This window comes from Punctularia strigosozonata, assembly GCF_000264995.1.
Source record: "Punctularia strigosozonata HHB-11173 SS5 unplaced genomic scaffold PUNSTscaffold_3, whole genome shotgun sequence".
Lineage (NCBI taxonomy): Eukaryota > Fungi > Basidiomycota > Agaricomycetes > Corticiales > Punctulariaceae > Punctularia > Punctularia strigosozonata.
This window is the reverse complement of record NW_006767435.1, coordinates 250102-261720: the sequence shown is the minus strand read 5'-3', so window position 1 is coordinate 261720 and position 11619 is coordinate 250102. Positions and strand designations below refer to the sequence as shown.

Here is an 11619-nt window from a genome sequence, read left to right as displayed (position 1 = left end):
GATGGATGTATGAGCGCCATTTAGGTTCCTGATTGGGGTTATACGTGAGTTGCTGCGGCACGCCGCGCCAGGGAGGAGGAACCCGAGAGGGGAAGTGGTACAGGAAAGCTCACTTATATTGGGTGACTTCCCGTAAGGATCTGTAAGGCCGAATAGAATAGATTTCGCTTACAAATCCACTAAGCGAGCGATGCCGAAAAATCGGCAACGACGAGCCAAGTTGTCGGTTTACAAGTCGCTCGTACAGACCTTTTATCTGGAAGGGGGTGCCGACCCCCCCTTCCAGACCAGAATGCCCGTTTACAGACGTGAATTTGTCATGCACGTGACCCTCCCTCTTCCTCATTCGCTACTCAGCCCTTCTCAACGGACCTCCGCGTTTATGATGTTCTATTTCCGCCCCACACGCACAGGGCCGTACGGGGGCATAAACGTACAGCATAACCCACAGATCGGGGTTTGAACTGTTTATTCTGTGTTTCTGTCGCTACAGATCTTACGGGAAGTCATCCATTAGCGATAATAGTGACAAGCCCCCGATTTGGTGTGGTTGGGAGAGAAGTCAAGAGTTATGTTTGGACAGGAGAATGAATACTGATCGTCTTTCTTCCGCCGATGATGATCCTTCGAACCCACGAAAACTGTCGATGGGGAATTCCGTGAGGGTGATATGTAAGTAAGTAATGATATCGGCGAGCTCCACTGAGACCGATGCACACACCCGCACCGCGTTGCAACGTCGCGTCCCACCGTCCGCAGCGAGGGTGGTGAAGACCGACCGTGCATTTGTCAGAGAACGAAATCGCATCGCACAGCACAGAACGCCGGTATCGCCATTGTATCAGGCTTTGCAGCATCTTTCGTGGCGGTGGTTCACAGGCAGCCCGGGACAACCCGCATGCGCAATGACTCCATATGACCGAAGCGCACTAAAAGCCAGCTGCATGCGATTGCCATGGCGAAGAAATGATATGAGGGCAGGAGGGAATCACCGGTCCGATGGCACGCGGCCGGCGCGGAAGGCGAACCCGCTGCACCTGGAAGCGATCCGCAAGGTTTCGTGTTCGCGCGGGGACAACGTTGCGCACAGCGAGCGGGCGCGGGGGCGAGAACGCAGAGACCCGATGGCGGGATTGTAAACCGCGTGCCTTCCTTTCCCTCCGAATGCGCGGGTGGGGTTGGGTTGAGTTTGATTCCAAGTGCCGGGCCAGGGACAGTGCCTGCGAAATCTCTCATGGCCTCCTGTACCTTCGGCTATTTGACATTTCTTCGAGATATGATATCTCTCAGTTCGCCAGGCTAAGGGCGCCGACGCCCGGAAACCTTCGCGGTTTGGATCCGTACCACCATGACGCGCTCCCCTCGCCGCGAATACACCTCAGGCGCCGCAGACGACGATGAGGAGGCCCGGAGGATCAGTAACTTGATTGACGAGGAGATCAAGGTGCGCGCTCTTCTCGTACTGCCTGACGATGCGCCGGCCGGCATGCTGAGGAGAATATTGGCAGCGGGATAAGGAGGCACAACGCAGGAAGAAGGCACAGCGGAGGGAGGTGAAAGGTGTGTGGGCAGCGAGCCTATTTTTTATGAGCACGGCTAACCGACGTGGCATGGTGTCCAGTAATGTTGCTCGGGCAGGCCGAGTCGGGCAAGAGCACGCTGCGGAAACAGTTCCAACTATTCTACGAGAAGACGAGCCTCGATACCGAGCGGCCGAGCTGGCGACCGGTCGTATGTCGCTGTTACCTTTATCGTTCTTGTCCTGTGAGTGAACGCGACCTCAGGTTTACTCCAACATTGTCAAAGCCGTCCGGACCATCATCGAAGAGCTCGACTATTCCCTCCTTTCGCCTACGGCATATAACCACTTCTCGCCTGGTTCCGCCACTGCGTCCTCGAGTCCAACGTCAAGCGTGGACCTCTCGTTCAACACCCGCGCATCCACCTCCTCCAGCGCGGGCGTCGATCCAAACCCCGTCTACGCATGGCAGACCGAGCTGTCCGCGCTGAGGCAGAAGCTGCTCCCCCTGGTCGCAATGGAGGACTCGCTCGCGCTCGAACTGTCTGGAGGCATTGCCGTCGGCGGCGGCAAGACGGGCGTGTACGTCCGCTCCGGGTGGCAAGCGCTCGTGACTCCCTCGCCATCGCTCAGTCACCTCTCCTGGCTCTCGGATATCCGCAAAGCGCCGGGTCGAGTGACCGTCATCGCCGACCTCGCAGCGCGATCGTTGGCGGCCTTGCAAGACGGGATAGCTACGATATGGAAACACCCCGCCGTAAAGCGCCTGATCAAGTCACGGCAGCTCCGGCTGGACGAGACAGCTGCCTAGTCCGTCCCACTCCTTTTGGGACTGCAGTTCCCTTAGCTGACGAAAGATCGCTTCTGCAACAGCTTCTTAGACAACATCCATCGTATCGCCGAACAGGATTACCTTCCGACTAATGGTGAGTAAAGCTGAAACTCTTCTCCGACATCGTCATTTCACTGATACGGTCGTTTTTCTCAGAGGATATCCTCAATGTCCGAATTCAGACCTTGGGTGTACAAGAGCACGAGTTCGACATATCTATGGGTGGCATCCGCTACAGCTGGAACCTGTACGATGTGGGAGGAGCGGTGAGCGATGCATTCAGATGTTCGTCTTCCTCGCCACTGACGGGAATCTCGAATCTACAGCGCGGGCAGGTCAGTCTGGACTCGACGAACCCGCCCTAGCACCACCAAGGCTGATTCACCGCTTCCCTCGCCAGCGACACGCATGGGTGCCCTATTTTGACGATGGTAAGCCCCGCCATCCTCCTTCCGGCTTGATTGTGCTCTTCTCCTCCCTTTTGCGGTCCTTGCCGCCCACTCTTCACCTCTTCCTGTCCGCCACGAAGTTTGGATGCCTGCCTGCCGCGGCACCGAGCCTACAAGGCGATCCCACATTCTTTTCTTGCCATCGCCCTCCTTCTGCATCTTTGGCCCGGCCTTCCCCACGCGAAGCCGTCCACCCACCTTCTATTGCCGCCCTACGTGCCTGACATGCCTCGTGAATCGTGAACGCATGGGCTGACGGACCGGTTTCCCTTCCACAGCGACCGCGATCATCTTTTTGGCCCCAATCAGCGCATATGATCAGGTAACGATAGACGCCCTCTCCCTGCTTGTTGCGCGTGTTGCCATTTGACTGACACTGCACTTGTTTTGGGCATAACCAGTACCTCGAAGAGGATTCGCGCGTGAACCGGATTGACGACTCGCTCCAGCTCTGGACCGCGATCTGCTCGAACAAGCTCCTGAAGCAAGCCGCGCTGGTCCTGCTCCTTAACAAGACGGACCTCCTACGCCAGAAGCTCGACGCCGGGATCAAAGTTCGCAAGTAGTGAGTGTACCTCCTACACGTCTACCCCTCCCTCCCCCCTCTTCCCGTGAGATTGCGACATTCCCATGCTCACGCTCGTGTCCTCCTCCCTTCCCCTCCCGTCCGCAGCATCACGTCCTACGGCGACCGCGAAAATACCTTTGAGGAAGCGTCCGAGTACTTCCGCGCGCACTTCATCCAGGTCCACCGGCGCAAGGACATCTCACGCCGTCAGCTGTACGTGGTAAGTGTCGCTCTTCGCCTCTCGCGCCCGTGGACGTCGGTGTCCTGATGAGTCTGCGCGCCCGATCAGCACTTCACGTCCATGCTCAACGTCAAGGCGACGCAGACCATCATCGTCAACGGTACGTCTTCCCGCCGGCGTCCCACCCGTTATCGCAGAATTCTGATCTTCCGCAACCGCTACCGCAGTCAACGAATCCATCATCCGTAAACACCTCGCAGAGACCGGTCTGTCATAAGATCGACGAAAGACGCTCGCATAGCTTGTCGTCTGCATCGCCGTCCCGCACGCCATAATTGAGTGCCCCCAGTCTCCGCCCTTCCGTTTCGCGACCCACGCTACATCTTGTTGTATTCACCCCGTTCCTCATGCCGTGCGCCCCGTGTACAGTGCCGATTCTCCGGACCGCTGCCCGCTGCTGCTATGTATCGATACCACATCTACGTGTATGCTGCCCATTTTAATCGCATTGATTCCCTGGACATTTGCAAGGCTTCGCGAAGCTCGGATATCCTGACATCGTACGTACATGTAGAGACAAACCTCGGTGCGGCTGAGAGCATCAAATACCAAAGGAGTTGTTCTGCAAGGGAACTTCTGCACGAACGGAATACACAGCGTTTTCCAAAATGAGGGCACAGACGGTGTTCCGATCTGTTGCCCAACAATATTTTTGGCATCGACGGTAATTTGTCGTCGTCAAGTACCAGGTCGGCGTAAACTGCGGGCCTTGACTCGTATAGACCGCATTATGCGCAGTCCCGAATAAAGTTTCTCGTGGAGCGTATGCCTCGAGTTGGGAAGGTCATCGTCGTTCGTGGGCGTCGTTTCAACTCGCATCGCAGGATAGAGTTGATTGTAGGCCGGCGGTGAAGGACTTCTCGAGCCTTCCAACCTGACGACGAGGGACTGAGTGAACGGGAGTATATGCGAAACGCACTTGATAGCTCACGATACAATCCTTGCCTTGCCGGTGGAACCGTGCATCGACATAGGAGCATGGAAAGGTGCTACGTGTCCCGCTGGGGTCGTATACTTGCGGCGTTGGCGAATCCAGATACCGAATATAACGAGGGCTACGGCGGCTATAACGCCCAGCGACACGACGGCAGCTACGATCCTGACGGTTGTTGCATGCATACTAAATATCTTGGCAATCAGTTCTGACCAAGGCATGCATTACAATTGTGCGATACCTTTTGGAGGTGAGACCTCCCGTTGGTGCCGACGGCTGCGCTGGACTTAAAGAAGTTGCCGGCAAGGTAGACATCGTAGCAACGGGGCTACTGATCGAGGCGATGCAAGAAGCCTCTCAACACTAGATCTGGATTGCGCGACATGACATACCTTGAAGATGCAGAATCGTCAATCGTGTCCGTGTATACGATGTAGTCGATGTCGAGACCCGGGCGGCTATTCGGATGCTTGCTCTGGTCTTGTAGTACAATTTCATGCGGTCCGTCAGCGAGGCTAAGGTCCGAGAACAGGAGCTGTTGTGACTCCGGAGGACTGTGGTAGGCACTCCCAGAGCTTGCGCGCCCGTCCACAGTCACGATATATTGATCCTAGTGCACATTGTCGTACGAAGTCTCGCGAGAAGAGCCCAGGACGCGTACATATTGTGGTTGCTTCGATCCGTAAACGTAGATGGCCCTACCACTGAAACTCAACGATACGCTTGCTCCCTGCCCTTGCCTGAGTGAAGGAATTTGATGAACACAAACTGAGTACTTGCCTGATCAACAGTAGTGTGGTACGTCTGGTTGTAGTAGCTCAAATCACTTGAGGCAGACGTGAGATTTGACCAGGTTCCGTTGTAGGTGAGCAAAGAAGATACGTCATCCACTAAAAGGCGTTTTCGTTCAGAACACAAAGAAGGTTCAACGGCTCAGCCCACCAGTGACGTTTCGTAGAGCCATGGGACCAGCCCAGCAGGTGAGATGGGGATACCAGTCGCAAGTCTCGAAACACCTTCTCTTTCGAAGGGAGGGGCACAGAAACTGCAGTAACTTGCGAGGATCGGAGCATTCCAGCTTTTACGTTCGTCGGATGGGGTTGAAACGCCCTCTGGTCCGATCTCGTGGCCGCTGACCCGAATGTAGGCTGCCTCGAGGTAGCGGAAGTGCCAACATCAATCAATCGAAGCAGTCAAAGCGGGCAGTGCAATACGTTCTTTCAGGTCGCACGTCATATGCGAGTGACATCTAAGCATGTTGGTACTACGGTAGTAGTTGATCAGGGGATGAATCCTAGAGAAGATCCGGGTCACTAGGTGTTTCAGGCATGAAGAGCCGCATACCTTCGGTTGTCAGGACATGAAACCAGTGGCGTATGATCACAGCTATGTTAGGCACCATCGTCATAGAGTAAAATATCAATCACTGGTGAAGACTTCGTTAAGAGGTTATGTTCCTTAAACATCGTCTCTTGTTTGTTGCTGCGCGACTGCTTCGCAAATATCGCGCCCTCCTAACTCAACGGCTTAATCAGATTGTTATGAGGACGTTGAGACGCCCGTACGTACGCACCCCTTGTCCTCGCCGACGCTGGCCTGCGGCCAAATCTGCGCAAGGCGCTCAGGGCTTCACCATTCAGGCCATCAAGGTGCCCCGAACTCATACCAGCGGTCATCGCCAGGACGTCGAGCGAAAAGAGTGAATAACCCAGCACGATGTGGGGTACTGAATTGAACCCTTAATGTTACAACAACGAGTGGAACTCGGAGTGCGAACAAGACAACCATATAATCAATCGCCGACGACTACTCACTGCCAAAGTTGACTGCCCTGCAGTCCTTCCAATCTAAGAGACACGCGACGAGCACTCTCTTCTTCTTCCTCGTATCCTCAACGTACACTGAGTCCCTAGATGTATTCTGATCGAGGCTCGCGGGGCTGCGCTGGCAGCGGCCTCGTCTTCAGATCCGTGATGATGGGTGGAATGATCGGCCTTTGGCCGCTCGAGGTCCCGGCAGCAGTCGCAGTCGCAGCCTGTGGTACAGGTGGAACCGGCGGCACCGGCGGCGCTGACCGGAACACCTGGCCATACTGTGGTGGGGGAGGTAGACCGTTCATTCCCGGTGCAGGCCCAGCGTCTTCAATGGGCGAGCTGTCGTACTCAGTGCCGCCGGGGCTGCGGTAGGGGCCAGAGATGCCGGCGGCGGCGACGAGGCGCGAGATAGACGTCCGGCTCGTGTATGTCGGCGACGGGTGGGTGACCGTGGTCACTGCGTCGTCATGCGCGCCCGAGCGGGTGTACGAGGCGGCCGAGTATGCAGAAATCGAGATCGCGGAGCGTACTTCGTCCGGGTTCGCGGTGTAGGTCGGGGCTTGAGACGCGTACTTAGGTATCGGGAGTGCGGCCATGGTCCGGGGCGTGCCCAGGTAGGGCTCGGGGGCGGGCGGTTCGGGCGAGGGGCCGTAGCTCGCGACGTTGATTTGGAGTCGCTTTTCCTGGTCGGCGGCGAAAGCTTGGCGCCGGCGCCGGCGGACATACCAGAACCAGAACCCGCCGAGAAGGAGGATAATGACGACGATCACGACGACGAGGCTGGCAATGATGGCCGTGTTCTTTCTCTTTCTGTGGAGAAGACATGGAAGATGAGCTGGGTGAATGGATGGAGGATAGTGGAAGTAGGACATACACGTGGGCGGCGGCTGCGGAAGTTTCGCAGTTGAAGCACGTCGCGACGAGGTGGTCGAAGTCGATGGAGGTCGAGCCGTTGCCGATGTTGGTGAGCGTGATCGTGTGGTGCGCGCTGTCCAGGCCGCTGGCGTAGTACTACGAGTCAACACGATTCTCAGTTATATGCGCAGTCCAAGAGCGTATGAACATACGAGGAGCGTCCCGGGTCGGAACGTGGGGGCAGAGGCAGTGAAGGATGAAGGAGAAGCACCGTCGATGCTAACCGAGAACGGCCCGTAACCCAAGTTTGTCGCTCCGTACAGTGCCACGGCTGAGCCTATGAAGGGAATAGTGACGCTCGCCCCAGGTTGGCTGGTGCGGCTATTGAGAGGAAGCGTCAGCACCGGAAATAGCTCAGATCCATAGAACTGGGCGCACTGATAGGAGTTATTGGAGTAAAAGGTCTGGTTGGCGGTGGGCTGTGTCCATCCCTGACTGTACACGGCTTGCGACGAGCTGTCGTCGGTGGCTAGATCCACCGGCGTCCCCTCCGAGTCATCGCCCACGGTGATGGTCACGAAATCAATGTCCACGAATGGTCGGTCCTTGGGGTCCGTACTTGAGTCCGTGAGTGTCACGGTGTGTTCGGTGTTGTCAAGATTCGTTGCCTGCGAGAATAGAGGCGCCTTGAAGACGAACGGTTGTGGAGCGAAGCCATTCCCTATCGTTGAGTGCCCGTCCAGGGTCGTGGTGTACTGATCCTGTTGCGCCCGTTAGCATGATGCGTGCTCAGTTGCGGTCCGCAGGACGCACATGGTTATCCCTTTTGGCACCGAAGATGTATACAGCCGAGCCGTTGAACTTGAATGTTACACTTGCGCCCTGATCCTGGGTGGCATGAAAGGTGGAGTTAAGGTAGTCTACAAAATCGGAGTCGTCCGTATTGGTGTCCACCCAGTCTCCCTGATAGTCGAAGACCGGGGAGATATCGTCGACTGTTTCGTGTAGCGCCTAAGCATCGCATGTTTGTGACCGAGATGGGCAGATGGAACTCACTCGTTACGTTCCAAAAAGGCATGGTATGGTGCCAGCCAGTAGAACGAAGCTGGAGGGGGCGGCCAGCCGCTATACTTTACACGACGCCGTCGCGATACCAGACGGTCAAATGGGTGAAGGCGCAGGCTGGGAGACAAAGGGGAAGAGCCTCCGAGGGTGCTCATGGAAACTATGCAGGCCGAGCCCTGCCCACGCTTAGATCACTGAGATCATTGGCCGGTGCTTTGGTGATCCCAGCGGCGGGATGCGCAGGCAGAATCCACAGCCGTCGCTACCTCTGCGTCACGATACGAAATTTCTCATGGAGATGCCATTCTGTATAGTCTTTGTTACTTGATTTCCGTGTACGGAGATGAGCTTTGGGAGGCCTTGAGGCAGGTTGGTAACGCAAGTAGACGTACGTAGAGGCGGATGCGACCCGTCCTGCTGAACACGCCTTAGCCATTTCATATGCTTGTGGGTATCTGGTCCTAAGTAGCAACAACAAGAGGCAACCGTTGATGCTGGTTGCAGTCGAAGACGAACAGGATGATTTAGTTACAACCCTAACCCTACTACTGCAGCACTGACCCGGAGAAATCCGTGAGGGTTCACACGGTCTGTGTAAACCAATTTTTTCCCCGCTCGGTCAGATCTTCAAGGAGCAGTGTTCTCCGCCCGCTCTACTGGTTGTCTTCCTCAGATTTTGTGCAAGATGTCGACCAGCGGGCTCAAGCAGATTTCGCCCGTTCCTACGGCCAATGACTTCCTGGATATCGTCCTGTCGAAAACCCAGAGGAAGACTCCGACGGTATGCCCATCACATCTATAAGACTCCACGAGATGTTGTCGCTCAAGTGGGATGCTGCAAGGTAATCCACAAAAACTTCAAGATCAGTCGGATACGGAACTTTTACATGCGAAAAGTCAAGTTTACCCAGGACTCATTCGACGAAAAGCTTGGAGCCATATTGACCGAATTCCCCATCCTCGACGATTTGCATCCTTTCTTATCATCTTTGATGAACGTTTTATACGACAAGAACCACTACAAGCTCGCTTTGGGCCAACTTCGAACAGCACGGCATCTGATCGACCAAGTCGCCAAGGACTATGTCCGTCTACTCAAGTTCGGCGACAGTTTGTATCGGTGTAAGCAGCTCAAGAAGGCTGCGCTCGGTCGGTGAGTACTGCACCATTATAGATCCATATCTATGTCACTGATCCTTATATGGGCAGGATGGCTACCATCATGAAACGCCAGAAAGACCCGCTCGCTTACCTGGAACAAGTCCGACAACACATCTCCCGTCTCCCCGCCATCGACCCGTTTGCCCGCACTCTCCTGATCTGCGGCTACCCCAACGTCGGCAAGTCCTCCTTCATCAACAAAGTTACCCGTGCGGACGTCGACGTACAGCCGTACGCCTTCACCACCAAATCGCTCTTCGTCGGCCATCTCGACTATCGGTATCTGCGGTGGCAGGTTATCGACACCCCGGGTATTCTCGACCACCCTCTGGAGGACATGAACACGATCGAGATGCAAAGTATCACGGCGCTTGCGCATCTGAAAAGCTGTGTGCTGTACTTCATGGACCTTAGCGAACAGTGCGGATACACTGTTGAAGCTCAGGTATGCTCGAAAATGACTGACCTCGTCCATGTCCGACTGACTGGTTCCATCAGTGCCAATTATACCACTCCATCAAACCCCTGTTCAGCGGAAAGCCCACCATGCTCGTCCTGAACAAGATAGACGTCAAGCGCCTTGAAGACCTCCCGGAGGAGACTCGTGCGCTCGTGCAGGAAATAATTGACGGCGAGGGCGTCAAATCCGTCCAAATATCGTGCTACTCTGACGAGGGTGTAATGGAGCTCAAGACGAAGGCGTGCGACGCGCTGCTGGAGCATCGCGTTGACTCCAAGCTCAAGGGTTCGAAGATCAACGCGATCGCGAACCGAATCCATGTCGCGCAACCCAAGGCGAGGGACGATGTCGTCCGCGAACCGTTCATCCCCGACGTCGTCAAGAACCGGAGGAAGTTCGACAAGGACGATCCAGAGCGCCGGAGGTTGGAGAAGGACCTCGAGGCAGAGGAGGGTGGCGCGGGCGTGTACAACATCAATATGAAGAGTGCGTTGTTTCCTGTTGTTGATTCGCTTTTGGAATTGTACCTGATTATATGCGCAGAAAACTATATGCTCAAGGACCCGGAGTGGAAAATGGACACCATGCCGGAGATCATGGACGGCAAGAACGTTGCGGACTTTATCGACCCCGACATCGAAGAGAAACTCGAAGCGCTCGAGCGCGAGGAGGAGCGGCTGCAGGCGGAGGGCTTCTACGACAGCGAGTCGGACATGGTACGCGCCTTTTGACGTTTTTCTCATTATAGAATTTCAATCATGATCCTTCGTTGTAGTGGGACTCCGACGACGAGCGCGAGGCCGTCGAGTTCCGCGACAGCCTCGAGAAGAAGATCGCCTCGCAGAGCGTGAAGAAGGGCATGAAGAACACTGCACGCTTACCGCGTACCGCAGGCCTGCGTACGCTTTCCGACATGACCGCCGCGCTGACCAAGGCCGGCCTCGACCCCAGCCGCATCGAGGAGCGCGCAACGATGATCGCGAAGATGAAGGGCGCAGAGCGGAAGCGGAAGCGCGACGACGCGATGGACATCGACGAGGATGACGAGGACGATGGCGAGTGGATGGACGTCGACGGTGCAGAGCGCGCCCCGACGAAGCGGGCAAAAGGCAACGCCGGCGAGGTGGTCGCGCAGAACAAGCGGGAGCCGAAGTCCAACCGGCAGTTGGCGGGCATGCGCGATCAGGCAGTGAGCCCCATTCATTTCTCAAACGCGGCATCTCGCTCACACTCCGCATCGTCGATAGCAAGCGGAGAAGGCGGTCAAACTGCGCAACCTTGGTCAACGAGAGCGCAATCGGCAGGCGAAGGCAGGCGAGTCCGATCGCGCCATCAAAACCAAAATGGTGCGTCATCCCGCCGGATTGTTTTGCGATTGGGAAATGGCACATCGCTCATCCCATCATCCTGCAGCCCAAGCATCTATTCGCTGGAAAGCGGAAGATGGGCAAGACGAACAGGCGATAATCTGTCCATGTACTTTCTTGCACCCGAGTGCGGTGTTGGCGGTGCTGTGTTTCCCTCTCGTTGTTCTTTGCGTGTACTGTGTACGACCTATAGTGAGCTTCAAAGCTTGGAACTTCTCTGGGATGAATACTGCACGGTCATGCTTACGTCTAGGCTCGTGCCCCGATGTTCTCCGTGAGAGAGGCTCGTGCTCGTAACTATACTGTACTTTTACGACCATAAGTTCAAGCGGACCCCTTGGACACGCTGTAAGT

General features: G+C 55.8%; 3 protein-coding genes across 3 annotated transcripts; 2 read left to right on the top strand and 1 right to left on the bottom strand.

Moving 5' to 3' along the window:
- Positions 1 to 1354: 1354 nt before the first annotated feature.
- PUNSTDRAFT_82781 (G-alpha-domain-containing protein) lies at positions 1355 to 4065 on the top strand. The gene is made up of 13 exons (XM_007380678.1): positions 1355 to 1444; positions 1509 to 1560; positions 1622 to 1731; positions 1785 to 2329; positions 2393 to 2445; positions 2508 to 2617; positions 2678 to 2686; positions 2752 to 2782; positions 3079 to 3122; positions 3202 to 3365; positions 3474 to 3588; positions 3658 to 3709; positions 3777 to 4065. The coding sequence occupies exons 3-13, from the start codon at positions 1624 to 1626 to the stop codon at positions 3824 to 3826; spliced, it is 1281 nt and encodes a 426-aa protein (XP_007380740.1). The 5' UTR covers positions 1355 to 1444; positions 1509 to 1560; positions 1622 to 1623; the 3' UTR covers positions 3827 to 4065.
- Positions 4066 to 6452: 2387 nt separating this feature from the next.
- PUNSTDRAFT_141655 (uncharacterized protein) lies at positions 6453 to 8362 on the bottom strand (the record flags this gene model as incomplete). The annotated part of the gene is made up of 6 exons (XM_007380677.1): positions 8269 to 8362; positions 8026 to 8207; positions 7651 to 7973; positions 7425 to 7593; positions 7232 to 7368; positions 6453 to 7167 (listed from the first exon to the last, which is right to left on the bottom strand). Exons 1-6 carry the CDS (start codon positions 8288 to 8290, stop codon positions 6453 to 6455), a joined length of 1548 nt encoding a protein of 515 aa, XP_007380739.1. The 5' UTR covers positions 8291 to 8362.
- A 577-nt stretch (positions 8363 to 8939) lies between these two features.
- Positions 8940 to 11569, top strand: PUNSTDRAFT_141654 (GTP binding protein 4). Its single transcript, XM_007380676.1, has 8 exons — positions 8940 to 9058; positions 9120 to 9430; positions 9487 to 9883; positions 9937 to 10384; positions 10442 to 10614; positions 10674 to 11087; positions 11146 to 11244; positions 11312 to 11569. Exons 1-8 carry the CDS (start codon positions 8963 to 8965, stop codon positions 11363 to 11365), a joined length of 1992 nt encoding a protein of 663 aa, XP_007380738.1. The 5' UTR covers positions 8940 to 8962; the 3' UTR covers positions 11366 to 11569.
- The last annotated feature ends 50 nt before the right edge of the window (positions 11570 to 11619 follow it).